Source organism: Dermacentor silvarum, chromosome 7 (genome assembly GCF_013339745.2).
Source record: "Dermacentor silvarum isolate Dsil-2018 chromosome 7, BIME_Dsil_1.4, whole genome shotgun sequence".
In the NCBI taxonomy this organism is placed as follows: Eukaryota; Metazoa; Arthropoda; class Arachnida; order Ixodida; family Ixodidae; genus Dermacentor; species Dermacentor silvarum.
This window is the reverse complement of record NC_051160.1, coordinates 103,246,200-103,265,069: the sequence shown is the minus strand read 5'-3', so window position 1 is coordinate 103,265,069 and position 18,870 is coordinate 103,246,200. Positions and strand designations below refer to the sequence as shown.

The window sequence follows — 18,870 nt, the reverse complement described above, 5'->3', positions numbered from 1 at the left end:
CTGGTGTCCATGTCTAGTTTTTCCTGGTCCTGTAAACCGGCAGCGAAACTTCGGCACCACTTGGTGTAGTAACACAGGAGCGAAAGCTGCGCACGTGCTAGCGCGTGTGCGTTACTGTGGCGCCGCAGAAAGCTGCTACGGCGTTTCGAGGGGGGCGGGATGCGGACACGCCCGTCTACCGTGCTTTGGGTGCATGTTAAAGAGCCCCAGGTAGTCAAAATTAATCCGGAGTCTGCACTACGCAGCGCCTCACGATGATATCGCGGTTTTGGCACGCCAATGCCCTAGAAGTTCATTAAATCTTTAACCGTAACATATACGTAAATAAAAGTAATGCGCTTAAAAAAACTCCAGACGCGCTCCAGATCGGCCGTGGCCCGGATGAGGCATTTTGTTTTCTAAAATTAAATTATGGGGTTTTACGTGCCAAAACCAGTTCTGATTATGAGGCACGCCGTAGTGGGGGACCTAAATCTAAGTACACGAGTGTTTTCGCATTTCGCCCCCATCGAAATATTTTCTGTAGATAGGCCAGCTCAAACCATTACAGCGCTTGAGCCCCATACGCACGAATTAAGTCTGTCCAAAAAATTCATGCATTGATTCGGGAAAGAATTGGGAGAGAAACCCGGTCACGCGGAGTTGTTGTCTCACTTGTAAATGCGCCGCCTGACTGTGAGCTTTGTGACCACCTCAACATTCTCTCTCGTCTTTCCTCTTTACGTTCCCTTTTCCAAGGCGCTGAGCCGTGCTCCCTAAAGTGTTGCTGAAAATAGCGCCTCTTCCTCTTCGCAATCACCCTTAATCTCTCTTTCTCTCTGCTAAGAGGGAGGCCGCTGTGTGACATTGCAGAATTTCCTGCGTGCAATTTTAGTGCAACCAATCAAACATTAGTCTCGAAATGGAGATAAACGAACAGGTGGAACAAGGGATCAATACCGAATATCTTTGTGAAACTGGCTAAGAATGGTGCAGAAGTTTGTTAAATGTTGCAAAGGGTCTATGCTCGCCCGATGTTTACTAGAATTTTGAAAATTAAAACGCTTTGTGCCATGATGGTGGCTAAATTGCTCATTCCAGAGCAAAAGTTGAGGTGCACTAAGAGTGGAATGGCTAAGGCCTGCTTTGAACTATTTGTGTTGCGATAAAATATTGTTTATAATGCGCAATGAGACGCATTTTGTGTGCCGGAAGTTACCACACAGAACATCGACAGAGGTCTCGTCTGTTGCAGGCGACTTGCAAGGTTTAAAGCTAAACAGGATGTAACGAAGGCTCTCCGCAGTATACAGTCGTGCAAAATTGCAGAATTGCACAGGGACTGCTAATGATATACGTGCGGATCTCTTGAAGCAATGTTTCCTGTTAAAGCAAAAAAAGAAAACGAGTTAAATTGGTGCGCTAAGTCTAATGGTGGAAGATTAAAGTGCTAACAAATCATATCTATTGTTTGCTTATTAATTTACAACCTCTCAGCGCATTAACTAAGGACCACTTTTTGATTGCCTTTGTACGCGAGTCCGTAAAATTGGTCTGGAAATGCTTTCGCTGCAGTACAGCGCATGCTCTGTTTTGCGTTCCTTTATATTTATCGCTAAGAGATGGAAACATTGCATTTTGTTGTTGGGAAGTTTTTCAAAGATGACCACATTGATGTGCCTGAGCGTTTTTGAATTCTTTTTAACACGTACATTACACGTACGAACATTTGGGACAGACCTTGTATATCTGGTGTCCTTAATGTTACGCAAGAAATTGAATGCACCGTGAACCAAGACGCGGAGGCGTACTGTGATTGGTTTTCGAAGGCCCACAGTACCCAGTGCGTTGAGAACGCAGTCTTAGTTTCACCTGTCAGCTGCCTTACAGCTGCCTGCACATCGCCCATTAATATCTCAAGATTTGGCAGCGATACAGGCCTGTACATGAGTTACCCTTACAGATGATGTTCTGCTGTTGTACAGCCTGCAACGGAGTTCTAAGGACGCACTCATGGAAGTGGCGGTATTTCAAAGGGTTAAAACGTAGAAGCGGTTACATGTTTTCGCGCAAATGTTTGAATTAACGCGCTTATTACATTACGGGTTTTAGGCCATTTGATGTATTGCTGTAAAATTATAACGCGGATGAATTACTTTGTGGTATTGGTGCACTGTATCCAGAAGGCAGCTACCGAGGCTGTGTCTCCTAGTTGTCGTATTTCGTAGTTACATCAGCCTATACAGAAGACGGAACTTTACAGAAGAATAAAAATGCGTAAAGTGCATACGGCAGGCATTAGGAAATCCTCACTAGAAGCTTACCAATGTCGTTTAAAAAAAAGTGTACAATCATTGCATTCTCACGGTGCTGACATATGGGGAAGAAACTTGGAGGTTAACAAGGAAGCGATCGAACGAAAAAAATTAAGGCGTAGCCTTAAGAGACAGCAATAGAGAGGCGTGGATCAGTGAGGAAACGGGGATAGCCGACATTCTAATTGAAATTAAAAGAAAAAAAAAAGTGGAGCTGGGCAGGACATGTAATGCGTCAAGGGAAGGAAAGCGCAGTCGAAGACGACAGAAAATTAGGTGGGCTGTTGAAATTAGGAAATTTGCAGGGGCAAGTTTGAATCAGCTAGCGCGAGACAGGGGTACGTAATTGGAGATGGCTGGAGGAGGTCTTCGTCCTGCATTGGGCATAAAAAAAGGCTGCTGCTTCTGCTGCTTATGATGATGATGATAATGATGATGCATCGATGGCAACTTGTGCCGCGCGTTGTATATTCGTTTCAGTTGTGAATAAAAATATTTACTTTTTTATTAGGGAAGTGCTGGTCTGTAGTTTGGACGAAGATCTTTCCTTCACATCTTCCTATCAGCGTCATTGTCACACGAAACATTGTCGCGTCACAGGTGAAGCAAAGCAGTACTGGAAAGAACATCAGGAGCTTCAGTGCTGTGGTTTTCTTGTGAGTGGTTGAATCACAACTGCAGCTCAGACGACCGCGTACAGCATCAAAACAAGAACCGAAATTTGGGCAGAATTATTCCGGTACCTTTGCTGGAACAAGGTGCGCGAGTAGATGCCATGTCTCTCAAGTTGTCATCGCATGAAGGACAGCTTTGGCTTCACAAAAATTAACAACATAACAAGGGTAACAGTGAGCACGGTGACGCACGTCACCGTGCGTCACCCAAAAAGATCACGTGCTCGTGACGCCTGCGGCAGAAAGGATGTTCCACATCCGCCCCTAGGTTTCTGAGTGGTGGCGCTGGCTAACACTCCCAGAGTTAGTTCTAGTTGTAAAACATAAATACCCCAGAAAGTGGATGGGGAAAACGGCTCCGCGGTAGCTCAATGGTGAGAGCATCGCACGCGTAATGCGAAGACGTGGGTTCGTTCCCCACCTGCGGACAGTTGTTTTTTTCATCCGTTTTCATTTCCATTAATTTATCATTTCTTTAATTCATTTAGGAAGTAGAAGTAATTTCCCCTATGTTGTCCTTGGTGTCATTGTTTGTTGGCTTCTTATGATGTGATTATATATATATATATATATATATATATATATATATATAGTCAAATGGCTTCTGACAAAGCGTATTCCGACTTGTTTAGTCAGGGAAACTGCATAACCATTACGGCTCTACCGGTGCGTAGCTGAACAGCAAGCCTTTGCCAAAGGCCATCTCGAGGAGCACTGCAAAACAACACGTCACATTTGCATCACTCAGTGCACGCCAGAGGTGCCGATATGCTGAAGAAATTGCTAAATTAAAAAAAATTGGTCAACCCAACATCAGTTTCTTCCATCCTTAACTTTATAAATAGCACGCTATGTGGGAGTCTATGCTAATGCCAAAAATTTGACCGGAGAATGAATTTGTATAAATGTTTCGTGAAACTTTGTTTATTTTATTTAATAAAAGTAATGTGGGATCTGCGTAAGATATGGGAGAACGTCAAAGCTTATCGTCGACGTGCGTTCATGTGACTACATTATAGAGAAGACATAACACAAGTAGAGGTTTTATAGTCAGAGTGCGAGAATTCTTGTTGATGCCTTCATTAACAGAAATCAGGTTATAAAAAGCGATGAAATCATACAAAGCATAACAACTGCAATCAATGTGAATCAACCAATCGACTTGGGCCGCAACTAGGGGTGCTTGAACGTGAGAGAAGAAATCGTTGGGGAAGAAGTCTTCACTGTTCTAGAAAGCGGCGTGTGGCATATGGCTGTCTGCGCGCTATAACCACGTCATCTGCTCAGTCCCCGTCAGCACTGAAGAAGTGTTGCTGGTCGTGTCGTTCGAGGCGAGGTCGTCGCTCGTGGTCCACCAGCTGTCGTTCGCGAAGGGGAACGGCATCCCGCCATGAATCCTAGAAATCAAGAGGTGGAAAATTGAGCGAGTTCGTATAACGACAACTCCGTAACAGACGGCTATGGACAAATGCAAGGCAAACTAAAGAAAAACTGAAAAAGAAGAAACTGTTACTGGATGCATGTGTATACATTAACTTACGCTTTCAAAGGAAACATGATTAGTACTAGAGCCATTAGTACCAGGACTCTGCTCCAGTATTCAATACGATGTAGCCCCAACATCTTCAAGCAATCACATGCGCGCAGACGAGGCCTGTGGCGGCCTCTGGTGCGCTGTGCGCAGACTCCTCACTGTAAAATGTATAAGTCCTCACTGCTGTCGCTGCCACCGCTGCTCAGATTCGGTTCGGTAGCGCAGTCATAGACACAGTGGTCCATGGCGTTTTATATGACTGTGACGTCAAATCTTTTCACAACGTACGAATAATCCAAGAGTATGCAGTCAAGGTGCGACGCTCTCTTCATTCATCGAATTCTTTTATTCAATATTTGTTTTTTAAGTTTTGGGATGCGAATTTAAGGCGGCGGCCATCACGTGAGGGCGTCGAGTATATACCGTATATGTCATTTTGTTAGCAACAACACGATGAAGTACGTTTTTATTGTTAATTAGTTTGCTATGTCTAAATATTTAGATTTTATGTTATTACACACAAACGCACACACACATATACGCACGGCCTTCTAGTGTTTATGTTTGTCTATAATATGCCAGGCAGCAATATATTCGTGTGCAGTCGCCGTCTTAGATATCCGGGGACCCACCAGATTCCGGTGGCCTCTGCGTCGTCAGCGTCGCGGGACGTCTGGTCGAAGAACGCTCCAGAATTTTGGAGGATGACGGCTACGCCGAGACCCGTGACCCCGCACAGAAGCACGGCCATCGCCAGGGACAGGATGAAGCGGATGCGCGCGGCGGCGGTGTCTGCCGGCGGAGGCTGCGTGCAGCGACAAGACGCGCTAAACGGAGGTAAGGTCCCAAACACACGAAATTGAAATGATAGGGATTAATGTCCGGAAACTGCGCACTGGACTATGAGGGGCGCCATTAGTACTAAGTTCCGGAATAACTTCGATCACCTAGGGGTTCTTTAACGCGCACCTAACCCTAAGCACATCAACATTTTCGCATTTGCCCCATGTAATTGCGGTCGCCTTGGCCAGGAATCGAGCCCGCCAGCTCGTGTTTAGCAACTCAACGCCATAGCTACTATGCCACCGTGGCGGGTGTTCAGAACAGCCGTTAAGTCTCGTGTGCTAAAAGGGAGTTACTAGATAAAAAAAAAGTCGCAGTATCGCCCGTAAGGCGAATCATCGATTACAATAGCAAGTGGACAGCTACACAAAGTCAGGATAGTAGTTTTATCGGCCGTGTTAACTTGTAAACATAGGCACACTAACTAAATTAACGAGCGTGGTGTCAGGCGCGCACAAACAAAAATGAATGCGTCTCACTCGATGACCGCGGAAACACGTTGTCAAAACGCTGGAGTGAGTCAGCGCGGCGGTAGCAGCGAGCGAATTGAGCTTCGTGCCGGCGCTCGCATCAACACGACCTTAGTCGCGAAAACACAGGGAGGGCGGACGCTGTCCCCGCCGCAGATGCATGGCTTTCAAGATACAGCCGCACGGGCCGACGCTAGCGGCGCAAAAAGCGCCTCTCCCCGGAGCCTTCCATCCTGGCGGGATCGCGCGGCCGCGGTAAAGCGCGGCCCATCCACCTCCCTACCTTCCCTCCGGGGCGGCGTTGTGCGCGACTGGAGTACCGCGCGCTTCCTTCCCGCTTTCCGCCCTTGTGTGGGCGGGCCGCGATTGCCGGCTCACCATCGCATGCTTTCGCTTGCACACACAGCGTACGGTGCGCGACGACTATTTTATTGCCTGTGGACTTTACACGGAACCTCACGGCGATGACGACGGCAGAAATTCGCCTAGAGTGTCCATACAATTGCTATCGCTACGAATTTGTAGGACGCGCAAGCTTCGCCTCTAAGAGTGGAACTCAATAGCATTCAAAGATCCCTGACTGTTTCTCACGCTTCCCGGCGACTGCAGCTTATGTAACCGTAATGTTTACTGGGAAACCCTGGCGGCGAACGCTGGCCGCGGCACAAATATTACCGAATTTTCAGGTTTATGTTATTGTTTCGCACTTTTAATATTTCAGTCTGAGCAGATTTAACACAAAATGCATGCGCTGTCGGTGTTTTGTTTCGTGACGTTCGTTTGTGGACTGAGTGAGTGAGTAAAAACTTTATTGAAAATAAATAAAAGCAGGCATGATGGTTGGGGCTCCTATTCCAGGGCTGCACTGGCACGTCATTCTCCAAATTACGAGGAATGACATTTTGACGAATGTAAGACAATGTATGGGCAACTTTAGCCACAGAATGGTGTGGCAATATAACCCGCATATACAGCATGTCATATAGCAAGGCGTGGCATATACATATACCTAAATATATACGGGTAATTTTCGCTCACGGGTGGGCGACGCCGACACCGGATTTTCGGTGACGTGGGGCCCATAATGCTATCGCGTTAAAGCGCTAAATTAGTTTGGTCGTATAAAATATCTCGCGGTAATAGATTGATTCTTATTAAAAAAGTGAAGGTGAAAGTTTCACTTTTTTACTGCGCACCGAAATTTTGGCTCCGGCAAGTCAGTGTGACGTCACATATTTGAAAATATTTCTTTTTCGCACTCATGCCGGATGCGATTGCGTAAATGTCCTTCAAACTTGCAAAGTTTAGTTCCTGACTTATTTAGAATTCAACGTAGCACATGTAACTATGTAACAAAGGTAACTATGGCCTGAACAGACGCCGTCAAAATTCACGGCGCCAGGGCGCACTGCAGCGGGAGCTTCAGGGCTGTGCTTCCAGCCGTCCTTCCTCTGTTTAGGTTTACCAACTCAACAAGAGTTGGCTTCATTTCATTGGTATTTCGGAAGAGTAATTTGTTAATGCAATAATATTCTCTTTAGTGTTGCTTTAAGTGCTGCCAAGAAAAAAATTGTCGCAGTTTCACCCGAAAGGCGAAGCATCAATTGCGATAGCAAATTAGTAGATATCGGTCATTCCAGCGACGCAGGCGGCGCCACGCGGCCCTCCTCCGAAGCCGTCACCCGGTGATAGAAATCTGCGACTCAGTTCGGCGGTTCGGTCTCGCGGTAGTCACGGACGCGCCGAAGATGAAAAAAGCGAGTAGTAATCGCATTTTCAGCCAATGGTGCAGCGTGCCGCAGTTCTCAAACCGTGCCGTAGCGGGCCCTTGATTGCAATCGTCTGCAGGCAGAGCGATTTGACGCTGACCTCGGTGTCTGTAATGGACTTGATGCCGCAGCATATGATGTGACCGGCGTTGAAAGTAGCTTCGCCTTCATTCACACACCTTTGCGTCTGTTTAGCGAGAGAAAGCATGGTCTGCAGCGGAACTAGAGAGCCTGACGTTGCTTTGCTGCTCGAGATGCACACGCTCGCGAGATCGCCTTATCACCGTTTCGGCAGCCATTTTGACCTACCGCCGCGCCGCCTATAGTCGCTGGAATGACCGAATACGGAGTAAGGATAGTAGTTTTATCAGCTGTATAAACTTGAACATGCAGCAGCCCCAGCAACGCGCAGAACTGTGTCGACGCCGTCGGCGTTTTATCCGCGTTCGCACCGAATGCGCGTGGCGTTGGTGACTGTTAATTGCCGGTGCCTCTGGGGGCGGCTCGGAGGTTTCCGACGAGATCAGAATGGGACACCATGGGACACTCGTCGAGCAGCGTCAGAAATCTTACCTACCTTCTCGCCTCGCAACGTTTTATTGCGATAGCAATTATATGGACACTCAAAAGCAGATTTGTGCCGTCGCCGTCGCCGTCGCCGTGAGGTTCCGTATGACGTCAATGGAGATGAAATCGTCGCCGCGGTAGGTAAGTGTAGGTAAGTGGTTCTTGAGGGAAAGGGAAAGGTTGGCGCTATCTTCTGCAGCCCTTGAGGGAGCACGGCTCAGCGCCAACGGGGAGGGGTAAGTGGGAGCGAAAGAAGGGATAGAGTGGAGACGCCATGGCTGGGCGAAGCAAAACCGGCAGGCATAGGCGGCACGTATCAGGCCGAGATGGAAGGCCTTGGCGTGCTGCAGAGTCTGCAGGGGTGTTGTGCCAGGCCGGTCAGGCCCGGGGTGGAGTGGGAGGCCGTGAGGCCTTCCCGCTTGTAGAAATGTCCTTAGAGGCGTGCGGAGAGCCCTGACGAGTCAAGGAACTCCACGACGCCTCGAAGTGCAGAAAGGTGGTGTCGGCCGGGGAAGAGGAGATCTTCCTCCTTGCCACAGGGGAGGCCCAGGCGGCGGAACTCCTGCAGGAGTGGGCCCCGCTGCTGGAGGTACGCCGGGCAGGCCAGCAGGAGATGTTCGATCGTCTCCGGCTCCCCGCAGGAGCTGCAGGCCGGGGACGTCGCTCGTCCCAGTCGGTAGCTGCGTGCTGCCGTCCAGCTGCAGCCGATGCGGAGCCGGAGAAGGAGCGAGGTCTCCCTGCGAGCCAGGCCTCGCTGGGGGAGTGGTCGTGGGGGGCATCCCAGTGCCACCCGTTTGTCTGGGTGGTGGGTCGCCAGGTGTCGCCGCAGCCTCAGTCCTGTGAAGTCGCCCTCCGTCACGGCCCGACTGAGGGGCACAGTGGTGTGGTGGGCGTCCTTCGCCAGGGTGTCGGCTGCCTCGTTGCCCGGGATCCCTACGTGGGCGGGGATCCAGTGCAGGGACACCGGGTGGCCTGCGTCCTGCAGCGCTGTCAGCCGGGTAGACAGCAGTGCGACTCCAAGGCTGGAGTAGACAGCAGTAGACAGCAGGTAGACAGCAGTGCGACTCCAAGGCTGGAGTCGCACTGCTGTCTACCCGGCTGACAGCGCTGCAGGACGCAGGCCACCCGGTGTCCCTGCACTGGATCCCCGCCCACGTAGGGATCCCGGGCAACGAGGCAGCCGACACCCTGGCGAAGGACGCCCACCACACCACTGTGCCCCTCAGTCGGGCCGTGACGGAGGGCGACTTCACAGGACTGAGGCTGCGGCGACACCTGGCGACCCACCACCCAGACAAACGGGTGGCACTGGGATGCCCCCCACGACCACTCCCCCAGCGAGGCCTGGCTCGCAGGGAGACCTCGCTCCTTCTCCGGCTCCGCATCGGCTGCAGCTGGACGGCAGCACGCAGCTACCGACTGGGACGAGCGACGTCCCCGGCCTGCAGCTCCTGCGGGGAGCCGGAGACGATCGAACATCTCCTGCTGGCCTGCCCGGCGTACCTCCAGCAGCGGGGCCCACTCCTGCAGGAGTTCCGCCGCCTGGGCCTCCCCTGTGGCAAGGAGGAAGATCTCCTCTTCCCCGGCCGACACCACCTTTCTGCACTTCGAGGCGTCGTGGAGTTCCTTGACTCGCTGCCGAACGCTGTATGTGCGAGTGAAAGGGCGCGAGGGACGCGCGCTTTCACGGGGAGTGAACGCACGGCGGAGAACAAACGCGCGTTCTGCGCCGTGCTCGCTTAAGGGCTGCAGAAGTAGGCGTCTCTTTCCTCCTTTACAATCACCATATATGTAGAGCAAACGCATCTTCTTCCGATGCGGGAGAGGCCGTGGGGGAGGGGGGGGGAGGGGGAGGGAAGGGAGGCGACGTTTAGCTGCGGCACCAATTTGGCGCTGAGCCGTGCTCCCTCAAGGGCTGCAGAAGATAGCGCCAACCTTTCCATTTCCCTCAAGAACCACTTATCTATCTGCGGCACCAAGTGCCTATTTATATCAGAGGCTCCGGTAACAGTCACCAACGCCGCAAGCATTTTGAGCGAACGCGGGCAAAACGCCGACGGCGTCGACAGCAGTTCTGCGTGTTGCCGGTGCTGCTGCATGTCCAAGTTGATACAGCTGATAAAGCTAATATCATTACTCCGTATAGCTCTCTACAAATTTGCTATCGCAATTGATGCTTCGCCTTTCAGGTGAAACTGCGACAACTTTTTTTTATATAAATACGCATTTGGTGCCGCAGCTAAACGTCGCCTCCCCTCCCTCCCTCCCTCCCTCCTGTCCCCCCCACGGCATTTCGCGCCACGGATGAAGTCGCGTTTGCTTCTCTATACATGGTGATTGTAACGGAGGAAAGAGACGCAGCCCTTCAGGGAGCACGGCGCAGAACGCGCGTTTGCTCTCTGACGTGCGTTCGCTCCCCGTGAAAGCGCGCGTCCCTCGCGCCCTTTCACTCGCACATACAGCGTCCGGAGCCAACACCACCACCAAGCTCTAGGTGGTGTTGCCGGAGGCCGGGCGCGGCGACGATTTCATCGCCGTTGACGTCATACGGAACCTCACGGCAACTGCAATGGCGACGGCGCCGACGGCGCCGACAGCAGAAATCCGCTTTGGAGTGTCCATATAATTGCTATCGCAATAAAATACTCGGCTCCGTTCTCCGGAAGGAACTGTTCGCCCGCCACGTCACGTCTGCATGGTATTAGCAACCGAAGATTTGTTAAGCCTGTCCTCAATCCTCAATTACACGTCACGATTACCAGAACTGGTAAACAGTGGAATCGTTAAAGTGAGTTTTGGCTCTGCGGTGGAAAAATTGCGCGAGCACCTTGTGAATACTTATGGATTTAAGCTGGAAAAAATCAGATCGGGCTGCAGCTATCCAGGTAGGTCGTTTTGTGCTAACTTCACAAAAAAATTTCGGGCAGCGCCCATCTCGCGAGGAAACGTCCACGTTAATGCGATGAGCAGTGGAGCGATGCAGCGACACATAGTGTTGCTATACCGCAGGGTTGCGTCATGGATGAGGCATGTATATGCCGCCGGGTTTCTGCACCGCGCTTCTCTCTGTACGCGATGCGCCGCGCAGCGCCGCCGCCGCGAAGTCCGCGCTGAGCGCGTGTGTGAATACGCTATTCCGACGAGATTGTCTAAATATGTACGACGCGGGCTCTATTTCGTACAGCAAAGGAGAAATTGTAAAAGAAGTTTTTCGTCACTTTTGTCACGTAGCCAGTGGTAGATACACAATTACCAAGTTGGCGCCAAAGAGGTTCATTTAAGAGGGGCACATACCTACTGGGAACACAGCCGGCGACCCAAGTTGGTACCCACATGGTTCAATGAAGAGCAGCACAGATCGCGTGTCGCGTACCCAGCGACCCGAGTTGGTGTGAAAGAGGCTCATTTAAGGGCACAGCATATACCGAGCGAGACATACCCAGACGTTGGTCCGACGGTTGGTTTAGAACCCTGTTCCCGTAACACAGGAACCCGATGCTGTTGTTAGGCGGGGCTCTTGACGTAATGTGGCGCGGTGGAAAGACGTCGAGGCAAATTACCTATGATGGCAGCGAAGCTCACTTCCTGACAGCATGGCCATTAATATTACCTTTCAATTCCTCCTATCTCGTCTTATAACGAAATAGTTTTAAAAATTCTTGCGACGAAGCGCTCTCTAGACAGCCCTTCACAGCTTCGACTGCATAATCGGAACTTCCTATGGGGGACTGATGAGAGTCCCTGTTTTTAAGACATATTTCGTCGTGGGGCGAGTAAAATTGCGAAAGGATTTCTATATCCTCTTTTGTCACGAAATTGTTTGCAACAAGTCGTGTCTGCTAGCTTTCTAGAAAGGTAACCTAACATTCTAGATTTATTTAAAGTTCACCTTTAGTGTAGCAGTAATTGTGTGTTTTAATATGCTATTATTACAAAGGAGGAACCTAAGAAATCGAAACTGACCGCGCCGTAACTCTCTAGCATTATATTATGGCCGGCAATTGAATGGCGGCTGGTGGAGGGAGGGCGCGATGCAAGAAAAAAAAGAACAGAGAACGAGGACATGAGAGAGGACATAATAGTGCGACTATACACACTGATATACATCTGGCCACTATAGTTTCACCATAGCTCGCGTTTCATGCACATCACAGTGTTTGCAGCACGGGCCAGCACGCCGTCAATATATACAGCAGTTTTTCAGGCGGTCATGCGCCGAGACAGGGACAGTTAAATTAAATAAAAATATGGGATAGTACGAGCCAATACCATTCTGATTATGATTATGAGGCACGCCGTAGTGGGGGAACCCGGATTGATTTTGACCCCCTAGGGATATTCAACGTCGGGGCGTTCTTGGATTTCGTTTCCATCGAAATGCGGCCGCATCGGGCTCTACGGTAGTCACGGATAGTTTTATGAGCTGCTCACCGCGCGCGCTGAACCTTTTAATGAGCTTAACATGTGCACTTGGCTAAAAAAAGTTGGCCTAGCTAGCTGGTTTGGATTGATGATACAACTTGCAGCGCGTACAGGACGACGACAAAGATAGAAACAGCGCTGTGTGTGTCGGTTTCTATCTCTCTCGGGTGGCGCTGCACATTGCATCACGATCTTAAGATAACTTGTTCTTGGGTTGGTTCGTTGATATTTGATGTAGCCATTCTAGCGCAACTTAAAAACGAGCACAAACAATACGAGACCGGAGACACCATGGTCGCCCACGCTTCTTCTGGTATTTTAGGAGACCACAATAAACCAGGTGCGAGTGTAGCACCCGTGGCGTCCGGCCTTGTGTTCATTTTTATTTGCGCGACAATGGCTTCATCGTTCAGCGCGCATTTCAGTTCCGGCTTAATTAACCCTCGCCGCTCCTACATCTGCTCACCTCCGGCAGCTCCTCGGTGAGCAGCATCTCCATGACGTAGTCTCCGTAGGAGTTCACCACGTACTTTGGCAGATCGTACCTGCCCTCTCTCGGGTCCCTCTCCTTCACTGGGAAAGGGTACTCACTCAGCGACATCTCTCCTGCGACCACGAGATTGAGCTGAACATGAAGGACTGCCACGGCATCTTGGACTCTTCATTTCTCTGCGTTAAATGGACGCCCTTGACATCGAAACCACAAAGAAAATGCTGGAAACCCTCAGAGAGCCCTAAATATTTCACTTTAATAGCTTTTCTGTGATTCACTTTGCCCAGGTGGTGTATGCATCGTGGCGAGGAAGGTGGTCACGTGGGAGAAGGAAGTCGCGACGTTTTGGCACTCTCCCCTGCGCGCGCGGTCTTCTGCTACGCTGTTACTCGTTGTGCATGGGGCCCGTGTACGCACAAACAGAAAAATAACGCAAGCCGAATTTTGATAAAGTCAAAACCGGGAACGCTGAGCCCAAGCTATAGCACGCACTTAATCCCCACAGCCACCTGTCACTTGCGAATATTGCTTTTGTATCCGTCCGTGTCCCCTGGTTACTGAACTCCTAGTTTTGTTTGGCCAGCGTTCTTCATCTGCCGGCCCTGGTATGCACGACTGTCATCATCACCGTATGCCCTGACGTCATGCCTTTCTACATATAGGCGTGAGCAGAAAGGCCAAGCTAACTTGCAACACAACATAAGAAACGACGAGCGACTTGAGCTGCGGGACGTTTTGTGACCGTGGCAGTATCCTGGAGCTGATCTGAGCCCCCCACTAAGGCGCTCATAGCATTCGTGCGATAGAAGCGTCAATAAGATGATGCCAATCACACTTGTGCTAGTGAATTTTGGGGGCGTGATGAATGTGCTGATGGCTTTCTTTGGCTTTCTATTTTTCTTTCATCATCATCTCAACTGCCGTCGTCGCTATAGGCTCATCTCTCCAGATACCATTAAACTCTCTCTCTATTGATATTTAAGACAAAAATCAGCATATTTTGTACCAATGTTGAATGATCGAAGGAAATCTGCTAGAAAGCGCAATGCACTGCTCAACAAAAGGCAAAAGCAACCATCGGAGGCACTAATGGGACATGGAACTATAACGACCGTGCTCTCGACTTGCTCCCCTTTCGCAGAAGGAGGTGGAGGGAGGGAAGGCGGGTGCGGGTACAATATGTTCGTTGGACCTGCACTATTGTTTATACAATAAACATTGATGTGTGAGTCAATCCTCGCCAAAATTTCCGCCTGTTCGTCTCTTATATTTCGCGCTCGCAGTGCCCTGGAGCCGCGTCATTACTTTGTCTCGCCTTCGGCCGCTTCGTACGCGGCCCTCTGGACACAAGAATTTAAGTTTGCGAGAATCCGTGCTTGATATTTGTTGTCAACCACCACGAACGGGCGAAAGGGAAAACCACAAAGCAAAAACATAACAGGGAATGCGTGGTAAGGAGAAGTAATAAGAAGAGGTAACCAAGAACAGCGAGCTTGCTACTCACAGCGGCTTCTGTCTTGTCTTCTTCGGGTCCCGTATTCGCAACAATGATGATGGTGGTTTCCTTCAAAATGTTGCAAACTGGGATAGGCCAACAATCGGGTAGTATTAGTCGAACAAAGACAAAAAAAAAAAAAAAAAGAAACACGCACGCAAGAAAACGATCACAAAGTAAAAAAAAAAAGGGAATACCTAATACAGTATAGTCAGCCCTGCGGAAGTAACGTAATAAAAAAAATAAAGTAATTATGGGAAAGCAAAATGGGAACTTGCATAAAGCTGACAACCTTGTGCTACATAGGAAAGGGCGCACTCATGCGCGATCCCTTACTGTCTTTTCTGTTTCTCTGACTATTAATTTTCACTAATAAATATTTTATTCTCTCTCTCTTGCAAAGTGGTAGACTATACATATATGCACTTGGTGCTAATGTATTTTTATCTGTACGTGTGTATTTACTCTACTGACTCCCTTACACAATATCCTACGAGGGCTCTGTAAGCTACTTATAGATAGATTGTAGCGAAGGATACGAACGCCGTAGTGGGGCATGCTCTCCAGCCCTTTCTAGTGGGTCGATCCCTCCTGCTCAGCAAGCTGGTGAATAATAAATGCCTTTACAAAATAAATAAATAAATAAATAAATAAATAAATAAATAAATAAATAAATAAATAAATAAATAAATAAATAAATAAATAAATAAATAAATAAATAAATAAATAAATAAATAAATAAATAAATAAGTACGCTGCTCGATAGAATAGACATTTGCGTGCTAGCGCCTTTGTCCGTTCTTTTCTAATATGCTGTTATTTTGAGCTGTTCCCGCTCTTTCGGAAAATCCCGGCAACGAGGTGCGACCCGAGGGTTAACAAACCGAGTCGGTTTGTTACCCGGTTACCACTCCTCATCGCTTAGCGATCTTCACAGATGGGCAGGTTGACCCATTTTGCAGAAACTGTGATAGAAATGCCATAGCAAACCAAAGCCACATCCTCTGGGAATGCGAGGGCCTTCCGCCACCCAGAGAGCTTCTGGGTGGGACATGGGAGACGTGGGAGACCCTAACACCATTAAAATGGTATTAGGGTGCATGCAATACTGTTAAAATGTACCCGTTGAGAAACGACATGGGAGACCCTAATACGGTCGCCCGAAGATGAAAAAACTACACAAAGCAATAATTTCCTGGGCGGAAGAGGTCGCCGCAGACAAGCGGCCATCTACGAAGCCCCTGAAATGTCTCTTAAAGTTGTATCCTCGTACTCAAGTCATGAACCAACCTGACCAAATACGCACCTTTCGGACGTCATGGTGAGGGATAGAGTGAGTGAGTGACAACTTTATTAATCGAAGGGTGAGGTGAGGGGTAAGGGAGGCTAAGCTACGTAGGCTGCCAGGCTGCGCTTCTCGGTGACATCTTCAGCTGGTGCCAGGAGGGATAGAGCTTTCTCGCCTGTTTCGTCCGTTTCCTTGGTTGGTGGTCGGACTTGCCGCCGATACAAAGGTGTCGATGCAAAGTGCGGGTGTTTCGCGCAACCCAGTGATCGAGTTTCGGGGAGGGTTCGTCGCTTAACTCCTTCCGTAAATTTTAATGCGCGACCTTCTCGTCCGAGTCAATACAGTGTTTGTCGTGTATCTTGCCGTCTTCCTGGACAGATCCCGAAGATAGTGCAGGATCAAAATATGTGCTACTGGGGCAACTGGGTATGTACCACTGGAAATGCGGGGCCCTTTTTTTAACAGGAAAATATATTACGCCGGTCCCCACCGCTAAATAAATTAAAGAAAATTAAATTAAATTAAAGAAATTTAAACAGCCGCTCTGCCCCTGGCCCCGACGGGGTCACTAACAAAGCCCTCCGTAGCCTGAATGACGCCTCCGTCACCCACCTTACAGATTATATCAATGACTGCTGGCGTAAGGGTGCAATTCCCCCAGCCTGGAAAACAGCAAAGGTCATCCTTATTCTCAAACCTGGCAAACCCTCTAGCCTCGATCACCTTCGCCCCATCTCCCTACCTCATGTGTGGGAAAGGTTATGGAGAATGCCTTCCTCACCCGAATTAACACCCATCTGGAAGACACTGCAGCGTATCCTCACTCGTTCATTGGCTTCCGGGCTCACTAGTCGACCCAAGACGCCATGCTACAACTTAAGCACCATTTACTTGAAGGTAGAACCCGCACTACTAAAGCAAAACTCGGCCTTGACCTCGAAAAGGCCTTTGACAGCATAGCCCATTCCACCATTCTCGACCGCATCTCACACCTTAACCTCGGTGCGCGCACTTACAATTACGTCAAAGACTTTCTCTCTAATCGCACGGCCTTCATCTTGGTGGGGGATCTCCGCACCGACGCCCGGACTCTGGGCAGCGCGGGAACACCCCAGAGCTCCGTTATCTCCCCAATGCTCTTTAATCTCGTCATGATCGATCTTGCCAAGGAGTTGCAGCAAGTAGACGGTGTCAACTACACCATCTACGCTGACGATATCACCATATGGGCCCATCAAGGCAGTGACGGCCAAATAGAAACGGCACTACAATCCGCCCTTGAAACAGTCGAGACCTATCTCTAAGGCACGGGGCTTCGTTGCTCTCCTGCGAAGTCCGAACTCCTCCTCTACAGGCCTACTCTCCGTGGCCGCCGTCCGAAACATTCCACCGCTAAACGCCAATACGAAGACATCGCGCTTCACCTCACGGATGGCAGCCCCATCCCCATCGTCACCAATATCCGTGTGTTCCGCATGCTTATAGAGGCGAACGAAGCGAATGGCATGGCCCTCGCAAAAATCCAGGTCAATGCATTCAACAGCATGAGATTTTTGAAGCGGGTCTCCAACCGCCGTGGGGGTATATGAAAGAGGAGAATCTCCTCCGATTAATCCAGTCATTCGTAATTTGCCACATCATCTACGTTGTTGCGTTTCTGAATTGGTACAAGGCTGAACAAAACAAACTCAACATCCTCCTACGCGGTATCTATAAACAAGCCCTCGGCCTCCCCGGTTACACCAGCACTGACCTCCTCCTTCAACTAGGCGTCCATAACACACTGGACGAGCTCATCGAGTCCCAACGCCGCTCTCAGCTGGAGAGACTCACACTCACAGCCACGGGCCGCCACATCCTCACCTCGCTCGGTATCAACTACCACCATCAGCACGGCCACAAACACCAGATCCCCTCCACCATACGAGCGTGGATTCACGCCGACCCTATATCCCCAGAAACATGTACCCCGAATACAACCGCGCACGCCGCACAGCACATGCCACGGCTCTCACCAAAACCCTTGCTCGCAACGACGGTGTGAGTTTCGTCGACCGCGCCGAATATCCCTACGGTACCCGCTTTGCAGCCGTTACCACACGTAAAGGCTCTCTCCATCATGCTATCAGCCATCATGCTATAACGAAGAATCTTTCCACATCGGCGGCACTGCCTTTGGGCAAGGCTTCTGTTTCGGCGTAGCGGGTGAGGGAGTACGTAGCTAGGACGGTCCATTTATTCCCGGACGTCGACGTCGGGAAAGGCCTCAGTAAGTCCATCCCGATCTACTGGAACGGTCAGCGAGGTGGTTCGATCGGCTGTAGAAGTCCGGCTGGCCTTGTCGGCGGTGTTTTGCGTCACTGACAGTCTTGGCATGTCTTTACGTAATGGGCGACGTCGGCAGTGAGGCGAGGCCAGTAGTATTTTTCTTGTATCCTCGCGAGCGTGCGGGAAAAACCGAGGTGTCCAGCCGTTGGGTCGTCATGAAGAGCTTGCAGAACCTCAGGGCGCAATGCTGAGGGTACCACAAGGAGGTAGTTGGCTCGGAGTGGCGAGAAGTTACTCTTTAGGAGAATGTCGTTTTGCAAGAAAAACGACGCCAATCCTCGCCTGAAAACCTTCGGCACAACGACGGTCTTGCCTTCAGGTAGTCTACAAGGCTCCTTAGTTCTGGGTCGCCTCGTTGTTCGGCGGATTCGTCGGCACTGATGGGTCCCAAGAAAGTGTCGTAATCCTGGTCGTCTTGTGGCGGGGGTTCGACGGGGGCGCGAGACAAGCAGTCGGCGTAAGAGTGCTTTCGCCCGGACTTGTAAACGACAGTGATGCCAAATGCTTGAAGTCTCAACTCCATCGTGCGAGGCGTCCGGATGGATTCTTTAAGTTAGCTAGCCAACACAAGGCGTGGTGGTCACTCACAACTTTGAAGAGCCTGCCATAGTATTAGGGGCGAAACTTTGATGCAGCCGAGATGATGGCGACGCACTCCTTTTCTGTTGTGGAATAATTTGCTTCTTCCTTCGA

General features: G+C 49.9%; 1 protein-coding gene and 1 non-coding gene across 2 annotated transcripts; one reads left to right on the top strand and one right to left on the bottom strand.

The window, feature by feature from the left end:
• Positions 1-3,325: 3,325 nt before the first annotated feature.
• Positions 3,326-3,397, top strand: Trnat-cgu (transfer RNA threonine (anticodon CGU)). The gene has a single exon. It is a non-coding gene; the product is annotated as a tRNA-Thr (tRNA).
• Positions 3,398-4,048: 651 nt separating this feature from the next.
• Positions 4,049-14,632, bottom strand: LOC119459047 (uncharacterized). Its single transcript, XM_037720889.2, has 4 exons — positions 14,571-14,632; positions 13,040-13,179; positions 5,135-5,307; positions 4,049-4,365 (listed from the first exon to the last, which is right to left on the bottom strand). The coding sequence occupies exons 2-4, from the start codon at positions 13,172-13,174 to the stop codon at positions 4,233-4,235; spliced, it is 441 nt and encodes a 146-aa protein (XP_037576817.1). The 5' UTR covers positions 13,175-13,179; positions 14,571-14,632; the 3' UTR covers positions 4,049-4,232.
• Positions 14,633-18,870: the final 4,238 nt, after the last annotated feature.

Coding starts and splice junctions, on each gene's coding strand:
- LOC119459047 (XM_037720889.2), bottom strand. CDS start 13,174: ATGTCGCTGAGTGAGTACCCTTTCCCAGTGAAGGAGAGGGACCCGAGA. Junction 5,308..13,039: donor TCACCGAGGAGCTGCCGGAG/GTGAGCAGATGT, acceptor CGCTGCACGCAG/CCTCCGCCGGCAGACACCGC. Junction 4,366..5,134: donor GCAGAGGCCACCGGAATCTG/GTGGGTCCCCGG, acceptor CTTGATTTCTAG/GATTCATGGCGGGATGCCGT.